Source organism: Palaemon carinicauda, chromosome 13 (genome assembly GCF_036898095.1).
Source record: "Palaemon carinicauda isolate YSFRI2023 chromosome 13, ASM3689809v2, whole genome shotgun sequence".
In the NCBI taxonomy this organism is placed as follows: Eukaryota; Metazoa; Arthropoda; class Malacostraca; order Decapoda; family Palaemonidae; genus Palaemon; species Palaemon carinicauda.
Genome location: NC_090737.1, coordinates 123,106,816 through 123,129,315, shown reverse-complemented (window position 1 = coordinate 123,129,315; position 22,500 = coordinate 123,106,816). Strand labels below are relative to the sequence as shown.

The following is a 22,500-nucleotide window of genomic DNA, read 5'->3' as shown; positions in this document are numbered from 1 at the left end:
CTGCATTTTACTATTTTTTACCTGCTGTAGCATGGCATAATCTCTTGTTTTATTTTCTATACAGCAGGTCAGAGTATTGCTGCATTTTACTATTTTTTACCTGCTGTAGCATGGCATAATTTCTTGTTTTATTTTCTATACAGGAGGTCAGAGTATTGCTGCATTTTACTATTTTTTACCTGCTGTTGCATGGCATAATTTCTTGTTTTATTTTCCATACAGCAGGTCAGAGTATTGCTGCATTTTACTATTTTTTACCTGCTGTAGCAATGGTATAATCTCTTGTTTTATTTTCTATGCAGCAGGTCAGAGTATTGCTGCATTTTACTATTTTTTACCTGCTGTAGCATGGCATAATCTCTCGTTTTATTTTCTATACAGCAGGTCAGAGTTAGTATTGCTGCATTTTAGTATTTTTTACGTGCTGTAGCATTAGCATAATCTCTTGTTTTTTTTTTTTTTCCATACAGCAGGTCAGGCTCAAGGCTCATCTTGTCCTGCAGGGCAAATAAACTGCAGAACGGGGAACGAATGTGTCAGCCATCATTATGTCTGTAATAGAGACAATCACTGTTCAGATGGTTCGGATGAAGATCCACTAATCTGTTCGGTAAGTTATTCTCTCTCTCTCTCTCTCTCTCTCTCTCTCTCTCTCTCTCTCTCTCTCTCTCTCTCTCTCTCTCTCTCTCTCTCTCTCTCTCTTCTAAATCTCATATAAAGGATTTTATTCCCACCATTAAAACTGCTGTTTCTGACTTTAACGTTTTTGACTCTTAGTAATGTTTATGCGGTGTGATATGCAAAATACCTAAGAATATGTAGGCCTACGATAAACCAATTTTGTAGGTCCTGTAGACAGGTTCCTCTACATAACAGGGCTAGGAAAGCAGTCCTTAAAGTAAAAGTAAAGTAAAGAATATCTGTCTATATAAATCTGCGGTTATATTCTAAAGCAAAATAATTTATCCCTTTCAGTGACTAATGGAGTATTCATGAATTATTGACATTATTCCCGAAAACATTAAAATGTTCTCTTGTTTTAACTTATTTCTCTTCCCCTGTTTCAAGTCTTTATGGTTTATGTATGAAGATCTATTCTAATGTTGTTACTGTTCTTACGATACTTAATTTTAATTGTTTATTGCTTCTCTTGTAGTTTATTTATTTTCTTATTCCCTTTCCTCACTCGAGAATTGTTCCCTATTGGACCCCCTGGTCTTATAGCATCCTGCTTTTACAGCTAGAGTTGAAGCTTAGGTAGTAGTAGTATTACTACTACTACTACTACTACTACTACTACTACTACTACTACTACTAATAATAATAATAATAATAATAATAATAATGATAATAATAATAATAATGATAATAATAATATCCTACTTTTCCAACTATAGTCCATTTCATTTATCGAGGCAGATTTGCACCTATTCGCAGCGGTGCCCTTTTAGCTCGGAAAAGTTTCCTGATCGCTGATTGGTTAGAATTATCTCGTCCAACCAATCAGCGATCAGGAAACTTTTCCGAGCTAAAAGGGCACCGCTGCGAGTCGGTGCAAATCTGCATCGCCAAAAGAAATTGACTATAGGATTGATGCTTTGGTAGTAGTAATATTAAATTAGTAGTAATAGTAGGACTAATAATGATGATGATAATAATAACAACAACAACAATAAATTTTCTTTTATCGAAGAATCAGAGATTTTAATAAGTGATAGAGTTTGATTTGAATAATCCGAAGTAGAAATAACTTTTCCAGGTTTGGAAACACGACTCTCGATGCAGCTCCGGTCAATACTATTGTAGCAGACCAAGCAACCTAGGATGCCAATCCCTACAGGATTTCTGTGACAGTGGATGTCCTGGCCAAGAAAGGATTTGCGAGGTAAGGAGGATGAAATATTGTGGACGATTAAAAGAATAAATATTATCTTTTGATACAGAGGTGAAATCATGCGCGCAATTTTGACGCTATGTTAGTGTAATATTTTTCTTTTAGCAAGCATGAGAATTGATCATTACTATTATAAATATATATATATATATATGTACATATATATATATATATATATATATATATATATATATATATATATATATATATATATATATATATATATGTATTTGTGTGTGTATGTATATACATATATATATATATACACATATGTATATATATTATATATTATATATATATATATATATATATATATATATATATATATATATATATATACATATATATATATATATATATGTATGTGTATATATATACATATGTAAATCGTGTAAATAATCATTATCAAAATTTATTACACACAGGCTCAAAACACACAGGCTCCAAAACTTATGCAATTTATTACTGATCAAATTTATAACATATAAACACATGAATTATGTATATATATATATATATATATATATATATATATATATATATATATATATATATATATATATATATATATATATATATATGTGTGTGTGTGTGTGTATACTTATGGGTTTAGAGCTCAGCATGGTAAATGTATATGTAAATCCATGTGTGTGTATATTTACATACATATATATATATATATATATATATATATATATATATATATATATATATATATATATATATATATGTGTGTGTGTGTGTGTATGTTTATATATACATGGACATCCCTCTACCTCTACCAAGCGGAGCTCTAAACGCCCATGAGTATATATATATATATATATATATATATATATATATATATATATATATATATATATATATATGCGTTTGTGTTTTGTCTATGGTCAGCAATAAATTGCAATATAATCGAGTCTGTATGTAATAAATTGTAATAATTATAATTTACCACCTTTATATAAGCTAAGAAATCTATGATTTGGTTGACACCATCACGGAGGGCTATTATTATTCTAATAATATTCTTCCTCATGGCAGTTGGTGAGGAGCAAAGTTCTCGAAGTACAAGAAAATGATACAGGACTGGTTCTCAGTGAGTATAAATCGTGAAGATTCTTTTTTTTTTTTATTATTGATCAAATGAAGAAATGTGTTTTTAATTTAACAAATTATTAATTAAATGCATAAAACTGAATGGACATTCATAAATCTAGTGTTCAAGTAATACATTAATTTGGTCATAATCGTAGAGATTATTTTTTTTATAATTTATCAAATTAAGAAATATGTTCTTAATTAAACAATTTATTAATTAAATTACTTCATGTCCAGGGCAATGCATAAAACTGAATGGACAGTTATAAATCCGGTGTTCAAGTAATACATTAATTTGGTTATGATCGTAGAGATTCTTTTTTTTTTTATTATATATCAAATGAAGAAAATGTTTTTAATTTAACAATTTATTAATTAAATTAACTCATGCCCAGAACAATGGATTCTAAAAACCCTTGAGCGAGTACCCAGGTAACAAAATAAAAAAGAATATTTATTTGTGTTACACAAAATATCACAGTATGCCAACTCCTATTTTAGAAACATAATCAGTAAATCTACCAAAATTTAAGATTTTTGAAGGACATTGTATTAAGTCAAATATATCAGGCAAATGTTTTTATGTTGAACAGGCTGATGTAAATTTATTAGTCTAATTATAGTTTATATATGACATATCTGTTTTGATGTTATTACTGTTTGTAGAATTATTTAGTGTTAATTTGTTCTCATCTTTTATTTATTTCCTTTCTTCACTGGGCTATTTTTCCCTATTGAAGCCCTTGGGCTTATAGCATCTTGCTTTTCCAACTAGGGTTGTAGCGTGGCTAGTAATAATAATAGTAATAATAATAATTCATTGATTGTTATCTTTTCAACTATGACTTGAAGCCAAGGTTGCTTAGCCAACAGATTTATAATCATGTGATATATTTTGATGAAATCAAATACATTACATAATTTTACCCAACATGTTCGATTTTTTGTCTATTTACTTGTCAGTTTCCTCTTGAATTAAATCACTTGCATTCCATCCAAATGTTTTATTTTTTGTGTATTTACGTGTCAGTTTCCTCTTGAATTAAATCACTTGCATTCCACCCAAATGTTTTTTTTTTTTGTATATTTACGTGTCAGTTTCCTCTTGAATTAAATCACTTACATTCCCCCCAAATGTTTTATTTTTTTGGTCTATTTACGTGTCAGTTTTCTCTTGAATTAAATCACTTGCATTCCATCCAAATGTTTAATTTTTTGTGTATTTACGTGTCAGTTTCCTCTTGAATTAAATCACTTACATTCCCCCCAAATGTTTTATTTTTTTGTGTATTTACGTGTCAGTTTCCTCTTGAATTAAATCACTTGCATTCCATCCAAATGTTTTATTTTTTGTGTATTTACGTGTCAGTTTCCTCTTGAATTAAATCACTTGCATTCCATCCAAATGTTTTATTTTTTGTATATTTACGTGTCAGTTTCCTCTTGAATTAAATCACTTGCATTCCATCCAAATGTTTTATTTCTTGTGTATTTACGTGTCAGTTTCCTCTTGAATTAAATCACTTGCATTCCATCCAAATGTTTTATTTTTTGTGTATTTACGTGTCAGTTTCCTCTTGAATTAAATCACTTGCATTCCATCCAAATGTTTAATTTTTTGTGTATTTACGTGTCAGTTTCCTCTTGAATTAAATCACTTACATTCCCCCCAAATGTTTTATTTTTTTGTGTATTTACGTGTCAGTTTCCTCTTGAATTAAATCACTTGCATTCCATCCAAATGTTTTATTTTTTGTGTATTTACGTGTCAGTTTCCTCTTGAATTAAATCACTTGCATTCCATCCAAATGTTTTATTTTTTGTATATTTACGTGTCAGTTTCCTCTTGAATTAAATCACTTGCATTCCACCCAAATGTTTTATTTTTTGTGTATTTACGTGTCAGTTTCCTCTTGAATTAAATCACTTACATTCCCCCCAAATGTTTTATTTTTTTGGTCTATTTACGTGTCAGTTTTCTCTTGAATGAAATCACTTGCATTCCATCCAAATGTTTAATTTTTTGTGTATTTACGTGTCAGTTTCCTCTTGAATTAAATCACTTACATTCCCCCCAAATGTTTTATTTTTTTGTGTATTTACGTGTCAGTTTCTCTTGAATTAAATCACTTGCATTCCATCCAAATGTTTTATTTTTTGTGTATTTACGTGTCAGTTTCCTCTTGAATTAAATGACTTGCATTCCATCCAAATGTTTTATTTTTTGTGTATTTACATGTCAGTTTCCTCTTGAATTAAATCACTTGCATTCCATCCAAATGTTTCATTTTTTGTGTATTTACGTGTCAGTTTCCTCTTGAATTAAATCACTTACATTCCCCCCAAATGTTTTATTTTTTTGTGTATTTACGTGTCAGTTTCCTCTTGAATTAAATCACTTGCATTCCATCCAAATGTTTTATTTTTTGTGTATTTACGTGTCAGTTTCCTCTTGAATTAAATCACTTGCATTCCATCCAAATGTTTTATTTTTTGTATATTTACGTGTCAGTTTCCTCTTGAATTAAATCACTTGCATTCCATCCAAATGTTTTATTTTTTGTGTATTTACGTGTCAGTTTCCTCTTGAATTAAATCACTTGCATTCCATCCAAATGTTTTATTTTTGTGTACTTACGTGTCAGTTTCCTCTTGAATTAAATCACTTACATTCCCCCCAAATGTTATATTTTTTTTTTGTGTATTTACGTGTCAGTTTCCTCTTGAATTAAATCACTTGCTTTCCATCCAAATGTTTTATTTTTTGTGTATTTATGTGTCAGTTTCCTCTTGAATTAAATCACTTGCATTCCATCCAAATGTTTCATTTTTTGTGTATTTACGTGTCAGTTTCTTCTTGAATTAAATCACTTACATTCCCCCCAAATGTTTTATTTTTTTTTTTGTGTGTGTATTCACGTGTCAGTTTCCTCTTGAATTAAATCACTTGTATTCCATCCAAATGTTTTATTTTTTGTGTATTTATGTGTCAGTTTCCTCTTGAATTAAATCACTTACATTCCATCCAAATGTTTTATTTTTTGTGTATTTACGTGTCAGTTTCCTCTTGAATTAAATCACTTATATTCCCCCCAAATGTTTTATTTTTTGTGTATTTATGTGTCAGTTTCCTCTTGAATTAAATCACTTACATTCCATCCAAATGTTTTATTTTTTGTGTATTTACGTGTCAGTTTCCTCTTGAATTAAATCACTTATATTCCCCCCAAATGTTTTATTTTTTGTGTATTTATGTGTCAGTTTCCTCTTGAATTAAATCACTTGCATTCCATCCAAATGTTTCATTTTTTGTCTATTTACGTGTCAGTTTCCTCTTGAATTAAATCACTTACATTCCCCCTAAATGTTTTATTTTTCGTTTATTTACGTGTCGGTTTCCTCTAGAATCTACATCACTTACATTCCCCCTAAATGTTTTATTTTTCGTTTATTTACGTGTCGGTTTCCTCTAGAATCTACATCACTTACATTCCCCCTAAATGTTTTATTTTTCGTTTATTTACGTGTCGGTTTCCTCTAGAATCTACATCACTTACATTCCCCCTAAATGTTTTATTTTTCGTTTATTTACGTGTCGGTTTCCTCTAGAATCTACATCACTTACATTCCCCCTAAATGTTTTATTTTTCGTTTATTTACGTGTCGGTTTCCTCTAGAATCTACATCACTTACATTCCCCCTAAATGTTTTATTTTTCGTTTATTTACGTGTCGGTTTCCTCTAGAATCCACATCACTTACATTCCCCCTAAATGTTTTATTTTTCGTTTATTTACGTGTCGGTTTCCTCTAGAATCTACATCACTTACATTCCCCCTAAATGTTTTATTTTTCGTTTATTTACGTGTCGGTTTCCTCTAGAATCCACATCACTTACATTCCCCCTAAATGTTTTATTTTTCGTTTATTTACGTGTCAGTTTCCTCTAGAATCCACATCACTTACATTCCCCCAAAATATTTAATTTTTTTTCTATTTACGTGTCAGTTTCCTTTTAAATTAAATCACTTACATTCATCCTAAATGTGTCAGTTGCCTCTAGAATCTACTTCACTTACATTCCCCGTGCTTTATTTTTTGTCTATTTACCCGTCATTTTCCTCTGGAATTTCTACAGCCCAGGAGTTGGTGAATCTAATTAAAAAAGGTGTCAACTCAACCTTCAATAATACCGCTTCTTGTCCCATGTTCTACACTCGAGTAGGGGACGCCTGCCTCTCTTTCTTCTCTCCAGCAAAGGTAGGATTTTGGTCAGTTGTCCCTCTCTCTTTATAGCTGGAAGTTCTCTCTTCGAATTTCTTAAAGGAATCTGATTCCTTCCTTGCATTCCTTTGCTAATAGTTAATGTTTTTTTTTTTTTTTTTTTTCATTGTCTGAAAACTAGAATTTTTATTTTAGATTCCAACAAAATTTGATCTTCACATAAGCTTTATTACTTTCTTGTTTGGAACTTAATAAATTTTGAATTTCTAAATATAGTATTTACTTCGACACAATTTCTTAATTCTTATTTTTGTTTTCTTAATTTCTTCCTTTTATGGAAGTAATATATTCTTGTTTCCATGCAAATTCTTTCTCTGCATGGAACTGTAATACCTTTCTTGATTAGAACTTATACATTCCTTGTTTGCAAAGTAATTGTTTATTGATTTATAATGTAGTTATAATATAAATTCATTCCCATAATAAAACCTATCTCTTTCTTCATTATCCTTTTCTTATGTCTAAAGCCTCATTCTTTCTCTGTCTACGACATATTTGCCAACATAGTTCTTTCGTCTATGTATTTAAGGCATTTCTAAGAATATATCTATTCTCGTAGTTGTCTGGTTTCTCTAAACCCTTAGAGTTGTAAGGTTTCTCAATATTCTTAAACAAAGTTGTGATGTTTCTCAATATTCTTATAGCTGTGAGGTTTCTTTTTGACCTAATTTATTTCTATCTCATGATCACGTATTAGTACTTTGAATATGTTTTATGTATCATGTTTGTATTCTTTTATAAACAATTTAAATATTTTTGTTTCATTTTACTCATCTTTTCTCTCTCATTAGGTCCCGTGGCCAGAGGCAAGGCAGTTTTGCCTCTCAATCGGTGGAGACTTAGTGGCCATCAAGGGCTTCGTCAGTCATGAGAAACTCATGGAATATATGATGACGTCTCGTGAGTACAATGAATCTCTCTCTCTCTCTCTCTCTCTCTCTCTCTCTCTCTCTCTCTCTCTCTCTCTCTCTCTCTCTCTCTCTCTGTTTTAAATTAATAATTTGTGGTATAGAGTTTTTTATTTTTGTTACATTTCATTTTTTCATCTCTTTTTTTTTTTGTTTGATAGACTTTTAGTTCAACAGTTTTTTCTTCACATTCAATTTCTTTCTCCATCTCTTTATTTTTTTTTTCACTTTTGACGCGTTGCGTACGCTATTTTATATATATATATATATATATATATATATATATATATATATATATATATATATATATATATATATATATATATATATATATAGATATATATATATATATATATATGCTATCTATAATATATATATATATATATATATGCTATCTATAATATATATATATATATATATATATATATATATATATATATATATATATATATATATTTATTTATATATATACATATATATATATATATATATATATATATATATATATATATATATATATATATATATATACTGTATATATGGTATATATAATATATATATATATATATATATATATATATATATATATATATTATATATATACTGTATATATGCTATATATAATATATATATATATATATATATATATATATATATATATATATATATATATGTATATATATATATATATATATATATAATACCGTACGCAACGCGACAAAAAATGAAATAAATAAAGAGATGGAGAAATTTGAAAAAGATAGGAAAGCACATTTTTTCCAAGTCTTTAATGTAAGAGAACCGCGGGTTGTGGGATGTATGGCCTTATTCCTAAGAATATATGATATGAGTTGTGGAATCCCAACTTACAAACACCTGGATATTATAACACGCACGCATCTCTCGTGCAGAGTAGCATACGAATGATAGTTCTTTAAAATTACTGAGAAAAGGATGAAGGTAGAGACAATTGCATAGCTATAAGATGTCTGTTTGATGGATTTTGGAATTGGAGGTCTAGATAAAAAGTACAATTGATGACTTTTAGGAAATTAATGGAATTGGTGGTCTGAAAAAAGGTAGAAATGATGACTTTTAGGAAATTTAATGGAATTGGTGGTCTGAAAAAACGTACAAATGATGACTTTTAGGAAATTATTACATTCGCCAACTTCGTGTATTTGTTTTGTGTCTGTTTGTGTGTTTGTGATTCGCCTAACTCAAAAACTATTAGACCGAATGTCATGAAATTTGGTGGGATGATTGCCCATGATCAAAGGACAATTTTGATTAGATTTTGCGATTGATTGGGTCAAAAGTCAAGGCCAAGGTCATGAAAAGGTCATAAACGTCTTTTTGTCATATCATGGCCAATTTTTATCTGATTTGCATGAAACTAATGTCGAAATGCGCATAATTCAATCGCCTATCTTGTGAAGTACAAAATGATATATGAATTTCATTGACAAAAGTGGCGGTAGCGATGGCACTGTGCTCTACCTAGTATCCGATCTATAGTCAATTTTTTTTTAGTTAGGAAGGTTTGCACCGACTCGCAGGGGTGCCCCTTTTGCTCGGAAAAGTTTCCTGATCGCTGATTGGTCGTAAGTATTTGGACAAAAATACTTCCGACCAATCAGCTATCAGGGAACTTCTCCGAGCTTAAAGGGCACCCCTGCGAGTCGGTGCAAATATGCCTCACTAAAAAAAATTTACTTATAGTTAGTTCATATATTTGTTTGTGTTGTTCTTGGGATTTACTAGACATATGTGGAGGATAGCAAGATTTTTTGCTGAAATATAACACAAGAATAGTGTCATAACATTGAAGAGCAGTGCTGATGATACTGACGTTTCAGCCTGAATTAAGCGAAATGATGAAATAAGTGCTGAAAGAAAGTAAAGCATGAAAAAGAACTCATATAAAAACTAAAGGAGATACATGTATAAATGTTGCATGGGGTTTATAATGAACGTATAAGATGTTGCTCGTTTAGAACATAATTTTCTGTCTCGAAGGTATAGAAAATGATTATGAAAATGAATGTTCTGTTTCCTCCTAAAGTTAATCCTTATATAAATGATAATACCTGTGTCCATAATGTTCAGAAAGCTTACCAATATATGGCTTTGTTTTATATTTTTCTAATTATTATTATTTTCAGAATTCACGACTGATTACTGGATTGGCGGTCGGTTCGATGTGGACACGAACGCCTGGTCTTGGGTATATGATGACACGCCTTTGCCATTAGGCTCACCCTTCTGGGCTACAAGGTAATTTAGTATGGTGACTCGCTTTGTTTATAATAAAGTCAAATAATGCTAACTGGAAAATCCAAGACCTAGGCCTTCGCTCGCATTGCTTACGATAATCAAAGTCAAATATTGCAAACTTGATAGAAAATCAAAGACCTAGGCTTAGTACAATAATTTCCTTTGTCTTTCGTATTTTTGTGTTTGTTTTATTTCTTCTTTCGAAAATATTTGTCTAGAATATTGCCTATAAACAATCGTATTTTGTCTTTCCGTTGTCCTTTGCCATGATAGTTTCCTGTAGTTCCTCTTTCTAAGGTCAAAGATGTTCACTCTACATTTATACAAGGTTGTCGTGGCCTGATTGTTAACGTCTCTGCCTGGTGTTTGCCAGTCGGGGGTTCGAGTTCCGCCCAGACACGTTAGTGCCATTAGTGTCTGCAGCCTTACCATCCTTGTGAGCTAAGGTTTGGGGGAGCCTAGGTCTATCTGCTGAGTGATCGGCAGCCATTGCCTGGCCCTCCCTGGTCCTAGCTTGGGTGGAGAGGTGGCTTGGGCGCTGATCATATAATATATGGTCAGTCTCTAGGGCATTGTCCTGCCTCCTAGGACAATGTCACTGTCCCTTGCCTCTACCATTCATGAGTGGCCTTTAAACCTTTAAACATGAACAATCAATGATACAGTCGACCAACTTTTTTTTTTCTTTTTTTTTCCTATCTTCTCAATCGAAGTTTTCCTTTACTTCTACAGGTACAGCAGCTCATGTGTCCCGCGATCTCCCCCACATACGGATCCTTTCAGTCCTACACCGCCTGCCTCGCCTAAGGACCCTTGCTACCATTACCTCCAGGCACCTGCTCAACGATTGGCAGGATGGTAAGTGATCCTAGGCTTAGTATCACGATATTTTCTTTTATATCTTCTTTTCAAAGGCCCTCGGCTTGAGACTCGACGTGTGTAAGGAATGGTGGAAAATTTTGTCTTGATTTTCAAATAGAGCTCCTTAGAGTTTAGATTTATATCTTAATTTTCAGTTAGAACTCCTTCAAATTTAGATCATTGTCTTGATTTTAAAATAGAACTCCTTAGAGTTTTGATTATTGTCTTAATTTTCAGTTAGAACTCCTTGAAATTTAGATTGTCTTGATTTTCAGTTAGAGCTCCTTAGAGATTTAAAATATTCGAGATAGTTTTGACGAGGAAATCACATAATTATCATATTACTCCTAAAGTTTCTTAGAGCAATGTCGATTTTATACGGAAAGTATCGCGTCTAATAACTCGTTACAAGTCTGTATAGTCTAATCTCTGTCACGTTATAAGTCTGCACAGTTTAATCTCTGTCACGTTGCATGTCTGAAGAGTCTAATCTCTGCCACGTTATAAGTCTGTACAGTCTAATCTCTATCACGTTGCAAGTCTGCACAGTCTAATCTCTATCACGTTACAAGTCTGTACAGTCTAATCTCTATCACGTTACAAGTCTGTACAGTCTAATCTCTATCACGTTGCAAGTCTGTACAATCTAATCTCTATCACGTTGCAAGTCTGTACAGTCTAATCTCTATCACGTTACAAGTCTGTACAGTCTAATCTCTATCACGTTGCAAGTCTGCACAGTCTAATCTCTATCACGTTACAAGTCTGTACAGTCTAATCTCTATCACGTTACAAGTCTGTACAGTCTAATCTCTATCACGTTGCAAGTCTGTACAATCTAATCTCTATCACGTTGCAAGTCTGTACAGTCTAATCTCTATCACGTTGCAAGTCTGTACAATCTAATCTCTATCACGTTGCAAGTCTGTACAGTCTAATCTCTATCACGTTGCAAGTCTGTACAATCTAATCTCTATCACGTTGCAAGTCTGTACAGTCTAATCTCCATTACATTCAGAAAAACCAGAGTCATACGATATTTTTTTTTTAAATCGAAAAAACTTGTATCTAATTGCTCACATCCCTAATGTAAATTGTATTAAGTATTTACATACTCTCTATCTATTGTCAATTTCATTTCCTATCTCTGTCAGAGATTGCACTCCCTAGGTAGTAGGTTGGCCAAGACATCAGTCACCCGTTGAGATACTACCGCTTGAGAGTTATTGGGTCCTTTGACTGGCCTGACAGCACTACATTGGATCCCTCTCTCTGGTTACGGCTCATTTCAACTTTTCCGATCCCTCTCTCTGGTTACGGCTCATTTCAACTTTGCTGACACTATCACAGAATAGTCTGGCCTATTCTTTACACATTCTCCACACAACTCTTCTTCACTTAAAAGCTTAAATACTGCACTGTAATTGTTCAGTGAGTACTTTCCTCTTGGTAAGGGTAGAAGAGGCTCTCTAGTCTTGGGTAGTGCTATAGCCTCTGTACCGTGGTCTTCCGCTGTCTTGGGTTAGAGATCTTTTGCTTGAGGATACACTAGAGCACACTATTCTATCTTGTATCTCCTCTTCTCGTTATTTTGAATTATTTCATCCTCTTGTTATTTTCAAGTTTTTATAGTTAATATATGAAAGATTTATTTTAATGTTATTATTGTTCTTAAACTTCTCTAATTTTTCCTTATTTCCTTTCTTCACTGGGCAGTTTTCCCTGTTGGAGCCCTAGGGCTTACTGTATAGTATCGCGCTTTTCCGACAAGGGCTGTAGCTTAGCATAATAATAATAATAATAATTATAATATAAAAATAGAGCCTTGCATTCCCTATATTTAGGCCTATTATTATTATTATTATTATTATTATTATTATTAGCCAAGCTACAACCCTAGTTGAAAAAGTAAGATGGTATAAGCCCAAAGGATCCAACAGGGAAAAGTAGCCCAGTGAGGAAAGGAAACAAGGAAAAATAAAATATTTTAAGAACAACAACACCACCAAAATAAATATTTCCTATATACATACACATACATATACCAAGGCACTCCCCCAATTTTGGGGGGTAGCTGACATCAACAAATGAAACAATGAAATGATTGTTTCATTTCCTATATAAACTATAAAAACTTCAACAAAACAAGGGGAAGAGAAATAAGACAGGATAGTGTGCCCGAGTGTACCCTCAAGCAATAGAACTCTAGCCAAAGGCAGTGGAAGACCATGGTGCAGGGAGGCTATGCCACTACCCAAGATTAGAGAACAATGGTTGGATTTCGGAGTGTACTTCTCCTAGGAGATCTGCTTACCATAGCTAAAGAGTCTCTTCTACCCTTACCAAGAGGAAAGTAGCCACTGAACAATTACATTGCCGTAGTTAACCCCTTTGGTGAAGAGGAATTGTTTGGTAATGTCAGTGTTGTCAGGCGTATGAGGACAGAGGAGATTTGTAAGGAATAGGCCCGACCATTCTGTGTATGTGTAGGCAAAGGAAAAATTAACCGTAACCAGAGAGAAGGGCGCAATGTAGTACTGTCAGGTCAGTCAAAGGACCCCGTGACTCTCTAGCGGTAGTATCTCAACGGGTGGCTGGTGCCCTAGCCAATCTACTACCTATCAAATTAAGGCACTTTATGGTTAGTTTAAATTTTTTTCAAATTTCCTCTTCAGTAGTCTTGACTAGAATTTTCCAAAAACAAATTTGAACATTACAATTATTTTTCATGTTGCATAATATCTCTGAAATAGATTTTTTCGTTGTCTTAAATTGTTTAAAAAAGAAAACGTTCATAATTATAATTTCCAACATTTTTTGAAAGTCCTGAAGTAGATTTTCACTTTCTAATCATATCTTTAAATTTTCAGAAAATCCAATAAATAGATTTACTGTTTGAGTATTCTTACAAAAATTATTTTCAATTGTCAATTTTTTTTTTAAATTCCCCGGATTTTTTATTCATAGATTTTCATGTTTTGTAGATTTTACATAAATTGCTTTAGTTTCTCAATTTTTCCTGTTTTTCAGTTTCGAAATTGTCACAAATTTTCCAGAATAGCTCAGAAATCAATTTGCTTTTAATGTTTCTCAAATATCGTAGAAGTAAATTTCTTCTGTGTAGAATATCGTTCGTTTAGAATATATTCGAATTCTTTTTATTCAGAATACCCTAAAAATATTTTCTATTTTTATAAAATATCCTCTGAATAAATTTGACCTTAATTTTCCTAAAATTTACCCCTAATGAATTTGCTTTTCTGAATATTTGTTTTCAAAAATTTCTAAATTTTCCTATAAATTTACAAAACTTTACGAAAATTTTACATTTTCCTATAAATTTTCGAATTTTACTAAATTTTCAAAAATTTCCTTTAAATTTTCAAAAATTTCCTATAAACTCTAATATTTCTTATAAATTTTTCAAAATTTTCCCATAAATTATAAAGATTTCCAATATATTTTCAAAATTTCCTATAAATTTAAAAAAAAAATTGTTTTTTTAAATTTTAAAAAAATTGCTATTTTTTTTTAATTTTCCCGAATTTTCTCAACATTCTTAAATTTTCCAAAACTCCTAAAATTTCCTATCTCTCCTTGATAAAAAAAAAAAAAAAACTTTTTTTTTTTTTTACAGGTGCGCAGCCATAACATACGAGCACTATTATTACTTCACTGATGAAGAGTGTCAGGAAGAAAGAAGTCCCCTTTGCCTCTACACTGGAAAGCCTCACTAAACACCAGAAGACAAAATGAAGCCTTGAAGATATTCAGAGTTCTTTACTAACATTATCATTAGGTTTAGAAATAATATCAGGGGTGGCCAACCTATGGCGCATTTCACGATTACAAGTGGTGCAAGATAATAAAAGAAATAACATGCCTGCTCATAAAAAAATAATAATACTAATAATATATATTAAAATAAGCCATATATTTTTGATGAATTAATGTCTGGATTCTCTGAACGACCTCGGGATCAGAGCCCCAGGTGAAATCACTCAAAGACAAGAGCTTGTGATTTCGACATGGGGCTCTGATCCTGAGGTCGTTCAGAGAATCCAGACATTAATGTATCAAAAATATATGGCTTATTTGAATAAAAAAAAAAAAAAAAAACATGGATGAACGTGCAAAATTTATCATATATATATATATATATATATATATATATATATATATATATATATATATATATATATATATATATATATATATATGTAAGTATGTGTGTATATATATAGCAAATGATTATATGTATAACCGCCAGATATGTCCAAATCACTATACTTGAAAGGGGGTTAAAGTTTGTGTGGTGCATCTGAATTAGAAGTGAAAAATTGGGTGCATGGGAAACGAAAGGTTAGCCGTCCCTAGTTTAGATCATATGCAAAGCTTCTTATTTTATAATGCATTTTGTAAACAAAATTACAAAAAAAATTTTAACTAATTTCCCAATAGATTTGAGAACATTCATATTGTCATTCCACATTTGAGGCATTTCCTATAGTAAGGGTAAGGTATATAAAATAAGGAACTATATACCTTGAGTAAGTGTTTATCTTTCCATCGTAAATATTTGGGAGGTTAAGATTATAATTACGTGAATGACGTCATATAGGATGAAAATTATATGAAATGAGCTTTAAAATGCAAAAATCAGATTTGAGATATCTTGAAAAATGAAAATTTAGTCGTCGTTTGAATGTTGTCAATTTTGAAATGCGATTTCCCGCATTTTATTTTTTTAATTTCTAACAAAAGGTGATAAACCCTTACTATAGAAGAAGCCTCATTTAGGGACCCGATTAAGTATACTACGAAAATAATAGTTTTTTTTAACATTACCAGTGTTTCAATTACTGTTCCACCTCATTTACTTTGATAATTGCAGGAGATTTACTGTTATCAAAATGTCATCGCTTTTCAAATATGGTTTCTAAAGAGAATGGAAAAACAGAGACCTAGAAAATAATGTTATATGAATTTCCCATTGAAAAAAGTATCCCAAAAATATATAAGTTTCTAAACAGCGGGATTTCATTGGAGGAGAATCTAAAAAAAAAAAAAGTCTTAAATTTCGACGAAGATAGGATTGTTCAGTCAACGATGTATTCCAAAGTGAATAGATTCCTTGTTTGAAGATTGCCATCAAGAATACTCTGGCTAAGTTTTACTATTATTATTATTATTACTAGCTATGCTAGAACCCTAGTTAGAAAAGCGGGATGCTATAAGCCCAAGGGCTCCAACAAGGAACTATAACCCAGTGAGGAAAGGAAATAAATAGATTACAAGAGAAGTAATGAACAATTAAAATATTTTTGGAATAGTGACAATATTAAAATGACTCTTTCATATATAAACTATACAAAACTACAATAAAAAAAAAAAAAACAGAAGAAGAGAAATAAGATGAAATAGTATGCCCTCATAAACTATACAAAACTTCAATGAAAAAAAAAAAAAAAAAAAAAAAAAAAAACAGAAGAGAAATAAGATAATATAGTATGCCCGAGTGTACCTTTATGCAATACTTCAAGACAGTGGAAGCCTTGATACGGGGGTTATAGCTCTATCAAATACTACACTATAAAAAACTTAAACAAAAAACCAGAAGATAAATAAGATAAAATAGTATGGCCGAGTGCACCCTTATACAATACTTTATCCCAAGACAGTGGAAGACATTGTACAGAGGCTAAAGCTCTACCGAAGACTAGAGAACAATGGTTTGATTTTGGAGTGTCCTCCTAGAAAAGCTGCTTACCATAACTAAAGAGTCTCGTGTACCGAAGAGGAAAGTGGCCACTGAACAATTACAGTGCAGTAGTTAACCCTTTGAGAGAAAAAGACTTGTTTGTGTTTGTAGTTGTATTAGGATAGAGGAGAATAGGCCAGACTATTCGGTGTAAGTGTACGCAAAGGAGAAAAGGAAATGTAACGAGAGAGAGGGATCCAGTGTAGTACTGTCTGGCCAGCCAAAGGACCCATTGACACTAGCGGTAGTATCTCAACGGGTGGCTGGTGCCCGGGCCAACCTCATTTGAGTTGAGGATTATTTTTGAGAATATTTGATGATAAGTTTCTAAGTAAAGGGACTCTTCGTTTTAGGATTATAATCAAGAATATTCCACGTTTAATTATGTAGGGAATAGATTCTTCCTATGAGGGTTATCATCAGGAATATTCCAATTCCATAAAAGAATGGACCATCTGTTATAATATTGCTAAGGAAAAGCTGATTCCTGAATGAAAAGATTCCCGCTTCCCCAAAGAAGATTTTAAAAGATTTTTTTTTTTTTTCAGTAGTCAGTTTTGCAAAAATCCTTAATCATTCTGGGTTTATGCTAAAGGTCTCCTTAACGATTTAGGAGTAGAAGGTGGTTGACGTTATAAGTTATAATGTCATAAACTTTTTGATCGTGTCAGACGCTTTTCAAGCTTGATAATTATTGCAATTTTAATTCACTAAAAAAATTCTTTTTATGCTTCCTATGATTCTTCATTCACTGCTACTGTGTTCCGCTAGTGGAATACCAATATTCATACATCAAAGTAAGAAGATCTATACTCAATTTTTTTTAATGAGGCAAATTTGCAGAGACTCGCAGCGGTGCCCTTTTAGCTCGGAAAAGTTTCCTGCTATCTGATTGGTTAGAATTATCTTCTCTTACCAATCAGCGAGCAGCAAACTTTTCCGAGCTAAAAGGACACCCTTGCGAGTCTGTGCAAATCTGCCTCGCTAAAAAGAATTGACTATAGATGGTCACTGAGATTATTTTTTTTTTTATTGTATAAGTAATATCTGTTCAATTTATATAGATTCTGTGTAAAAATAACAGCAAATCCATAACCATTGATCTTGGGAGATTCTGGTTCTGTTTGAATTTGGTTACATTCTTCTTCTGTTGCTTATCTGGTGTGAGTCGTTTCGAGCATGACATTGCTTATCTTTTAGGCAAGTAAAGGTACACTTAAGACATATGGCAGTCTGAGTCATATGTATATGGAGTTCTTTAATGTTCCTGAATGGTAGGAATTTGTTGTATTGGTTAATGAATTGGCAAGTAGCCCTGGTAGTATAAGAGGGTAGTTTATGTAATACCTTTACCATAACGTCGGTGCTCATTGCCAGGGTGAAGATCCTCAACTTTCCGAGTAGTGTTGGGCTTAACAAACATGTCGCTGATGAAGCGTATGCAGAAGTCAGGCTTCTACAGGCGGACGAAGACGCGTTCTTCTTCGATGCTCATTGAGGAGATTGCTATGAAAACTCCCAGAGTGGAGCCCATGGATACTCTGTACAGTAACTTCTGTGTGCACACCTGTTCTCTCTGCATTGTTAAAGTTGCGGGTTTTAGGTCTCCACTGAGACGATTTACATCGTTCTCCTCGGGCGACCATTAGCCAGCAGGGACTATCACTCTTGGAGGAAAAATAACTGGAGATGCCCTGACCCGGATTAAGGGAAGCCAGTTTTTTACCCTTCTAACTGTCAGTTCTTGATCCTTCAAGTTAATCTCTGTCACTGTATTGGAATTTGTAGTCAGTTCTATTCAGACCTTCGTTTAGAAACGGTAACCCTAATTGTGCTTTCATTAGCGATGGCTCCTTCCTGTGCTGCTCTTGGTTGTACGAAAAAAAATCAGTTGCCTGCCTTTAGGCAAAAATCAGTAACAACAGTTGTGAGATTATCACAAGCTGTGTTCAATGTCATCCATAGACGGCTATAAAGGTCAACGATTTTACTGTAGTTCATTATTCCAAGGAGTTTGTAACTGATTCACCAATAAGTTGAGCTACAAGTTTAACATTGTTTTTTTTTTTTTTTTTTTTTTTTTTTTTTTTTTTTTTTTTGATAAAGCATCACAGGAAGGGACCATCGCTAATAAAATAGCACAAGAAAATAGTTATCGGCTATAAACAAAAGTCTGGGTAAAACGGACTAAGTACCAGTACGCTGTCGGAGGATTAACTTGGGATCGAAATTTGACAGTTTGAAGGGGTGAATCTGGCCAAACCCTTCCCCCACGGGTTCAGGAAAGAATTGTGAGTTAGGGCATCTCCAGTAGTATTAATCCTCCTAGCTATCACTAGTCCCCTCTAACCTTCCCCCCAGGCACCACCCTGGGAGTACCCCCCGGTAGAAGGTCTCACGGTATTCGCGTCCCTAGCGGGGACCGAACTCGGGACCTCCAAAACAGAAGTCTGCGACGCTACCAACCTTGCTATCCGGAGTCGGAATTGCAATGAGAACCTTCTTTGTACATATGTCCAAATTGGTGTGGAAGACTGTCGCTGGAACACAAGGGTGGTGTTGATGAGTCCCTGTGAATATGGTCATTCATAAGCTCTATGATCTCAGAAACAGACTATCATAAATAATGACCTAACATACGCAGAAGGGATAACACTAGTGTATAACGAACCTTTGATACATTATTATTATTATTATTATTATCATTATTATTATTATCATTATCTAAGCTACAACCCTAGTAGGAAAAGCAAGATGCTATAAGCCCAAGAGCTCCAACAGGGAAAAATAGCCCTGTGAGGAAAGGAAATAAGAAAATAAATAAATGATATAAGAAGTAACGAAAATTAAAATAAAATATTCTAAAAACATTAACAACATTAAAACATATATTTGATAAATAAACTATAAAAGGACTTACGCAAGCCTGTTCAACGTAAAACCATTTGCTGCTATTGAACTTTTGAAGTTCTACTGGTTCAACTATCCGATTAGGAAGCTCATTCCACAACTTGGTTACAGCTGGAATGAAGCTTTCAGATCTCTTGGTCAAATGATAGGAGAAGCTAAATTTCATGGTCTATCACAAGACCACAAAAACCAAAATTCTCAAAAAAAGAAAAAAAAATTCCTGTGAAAGATATCTTGAGGAGAACCAATTTGGTCTTCCTGTACAAATGTCTAGTCCACATATGCCTCAGCAAATAAATTCATAAGACTTATGTGACTTAAAGAGATTATCTTCCCCCATACAACAAGGTGCCATCAAGGCACACTTCAGCGCGGCGCACAGAAGAGATATTTATCCGATATGGCATAAACTAGAATTCATATTGAAGGATAACCCCAACCACAATTCTACGTTGGAAGTGTTTTTGTTTAAGAGTAATGAACGTTGAAATCACTTGTATCAACAAGACATCACCTTGATCTGATGAGCGAGACAACAACCTGGCTTCCCCGATCAACGATGTAGCCACAGTCGAGCTACTTTATAGACCTGGACCGTGGTTGTAGATTATCAATGGCCAGATACTTAGCAATGCCATAGTGGGCATAATCTCAAGGTAATATCAGCTACACAAGATCAGTGAGACAGCAGCCTGTCTGCCCCAGAAAGCGTAGATCTATCAGCAACTACAAACCAAGCAAATGCATTTTTTCATTATTTGCAGGAGAATGGATGTTCAACAGAAGTCTGTGGTCGCTTCCTCCTTTATAACGAAAAACCATCATCTCATGATTTTCTCCCCCTAGCGGCTCAAAGAAAGTTTGAAGTTGTGAAGGAGAGGATTGTCTTTATAGAAGATACACCAATTCGATGGAACTCTTGCCATTGTCCAATAAGATAATTCATACTCTCGGGTTAGCAGTGTGACGGGCCGAGAGGAGGTTGTGACTCAAAGGCAGGATGAAAGCAACCGAGTCACAACCAGTGTTGCCACATTTTTTTTATTAAAAAACTGCATATTTATTGAAAACAATCTGAATAAATCTGTATATTGTAAAATTTATCTGTATAGAAAATCTGAGGAATTGGTAGGTTATATTTTAGGGTATGTTACTAGAAATAACACGTAATTTAGAGTAAATCAATTGGCTGAAAGAAAGAAAAAAAAGAGAAAAGGAGATTTCCTGTTTACTAATGTCAAAATAATTGAAATTTGGATTTTTTTTTCAAGGGAAATGTATTGTCTCCTAAAAATCTGTACATTTTGCTTTTTTTATAAAAAAAGCCTAAAAATCTTAATCATGCTGAAAAACCTGTAGCCTACATCTAAGATTAATCTGTATATGTGGCAACTCTGGTCACAACCTTCTCTCGGCCCGTCACATTGGTGACCCCGGAGTGACTCGCTCCTCCCCCCCCCCCCCCTCTCCCTCTCACCGTTAACTGTTAACCGGTGCGGTGAGAAAAACAGACATGTTATTTCAGGTTCTTATCAGTGCGAGCGAAGATACAAGCATAATATATACACAATATGAAATGTCGTTACTATGTACGATCGTGTGACACACGGTTGGTACAGCAGAGAATTTCATGTGAATACCATCCAGATTGGCATATTTCATTATTATTATTATTATTATTATTATTATTATTATTATTATTATTACTAGCCAAGCTACAACCCTAGTTGGAAAAGCTAGATGCTATAAGCCCAAGGGCTCCAATAGGGAAAAATAGCCCAGTGAGGAAAGGAAATAAGGAAATAAATAAATGATGAGAACAAACTAACAACAAATCATTTTAAAAACAGTGACAACGTCAAAACAGATATGCCATATATAAACTATAAAACGACTTAGTCTGTTTCTACCCAAAAAGTATCAGTTGAAGAAATTAGCTTATTTTAATCACGACCTGTACTGCCCAATGGCAACGCCTAAGGACTTGCTGAAACTTTGACCATAGATTTGTACACATTAAGTTTATATTTCTTTACAATTAAGGAAAGAATCTAAATGACCGAATCTAGATCTTGTTATCTTTTAGTATGAACATTAGTAATCTGCTGATTGAACACAACCCAGTAACATTGGATGAAGAATGATAGGAAGTATATGAAATTGACCCCTCATAAAATTAGTGCCACAGAAAAGGTTATCATATTTAAGAGCAGATATAATAATAATAATAATAATAATAATAATAATAATAAATCTAGTATCATTCCTATACCTAAAATAATTTTGGAATATGTTTCCGTTTTATCAAAATTTTATACTCTCTTTGAGAGATGGCGTACAATATAATTTCCATAATATATCTACAATTTTCAAAGAGGGAAAGGGACCCATTAGTAATGTGATAAAATTTATTTAAAATTTTCAGTCAGATTAAAACAATCCACGCTTCAGTGTTCAATTTCAGAATACCTAGCGGTGCATTGTTACTCTTTTTCCTTATTCTGAAGC

General features: G+C 32.8%; 1 protein-coding gene across 1 annotated transcript in view; it reads left to right on the top strand.

Annotated features, from left to right (window-relative positions):
* LOC137652396 (uncharacterized) overlaps positions 1 to 15,222 on the top strand; it is a 22,009-nt gene extending 6,787 nt beyond the window's left edge. Inside the window, exons 3-10 of the mRNA XM_068385784.1 lie at positions 471 to 610; positions 1,760 to 1,885; positions 2,936 to 2,990; positions 7,130 to 7,251; positions 8,067 to 8,175; positions 10,349 to 10,460; positions 11,193 to 11,318; positions 14,959 to 15,222. Of these exons, the coding sequence (XP_068241885.1) occupies positions 471 to 610; positions 1,760 to 1,885; positions 2,936 to 2,990; positions 7,130 to 7,251; positions 8,067 to 8,175; positions 10,349 to 10,460; positions 11,193 to 11,318; positions 14,959 to 15,058 (890 nt within the window). The 3' untranslated portion in view covers positions 15,059 to 15,222. The remainder of the gene's footprint in view (positions 1 to 470; positions 611 to 1,759; positions 1,886 to 2,935; positions 2,991 to 7,129; positions 7,252 to 8,066; positions 8,176 to 10,348; positions 10,461 to 11,192; positions 11,319 to 14,958) is intronic.
* The last annotated feature ends 7,278 nt before the right edge of the window (positions 15,223 to 22,500 follow it).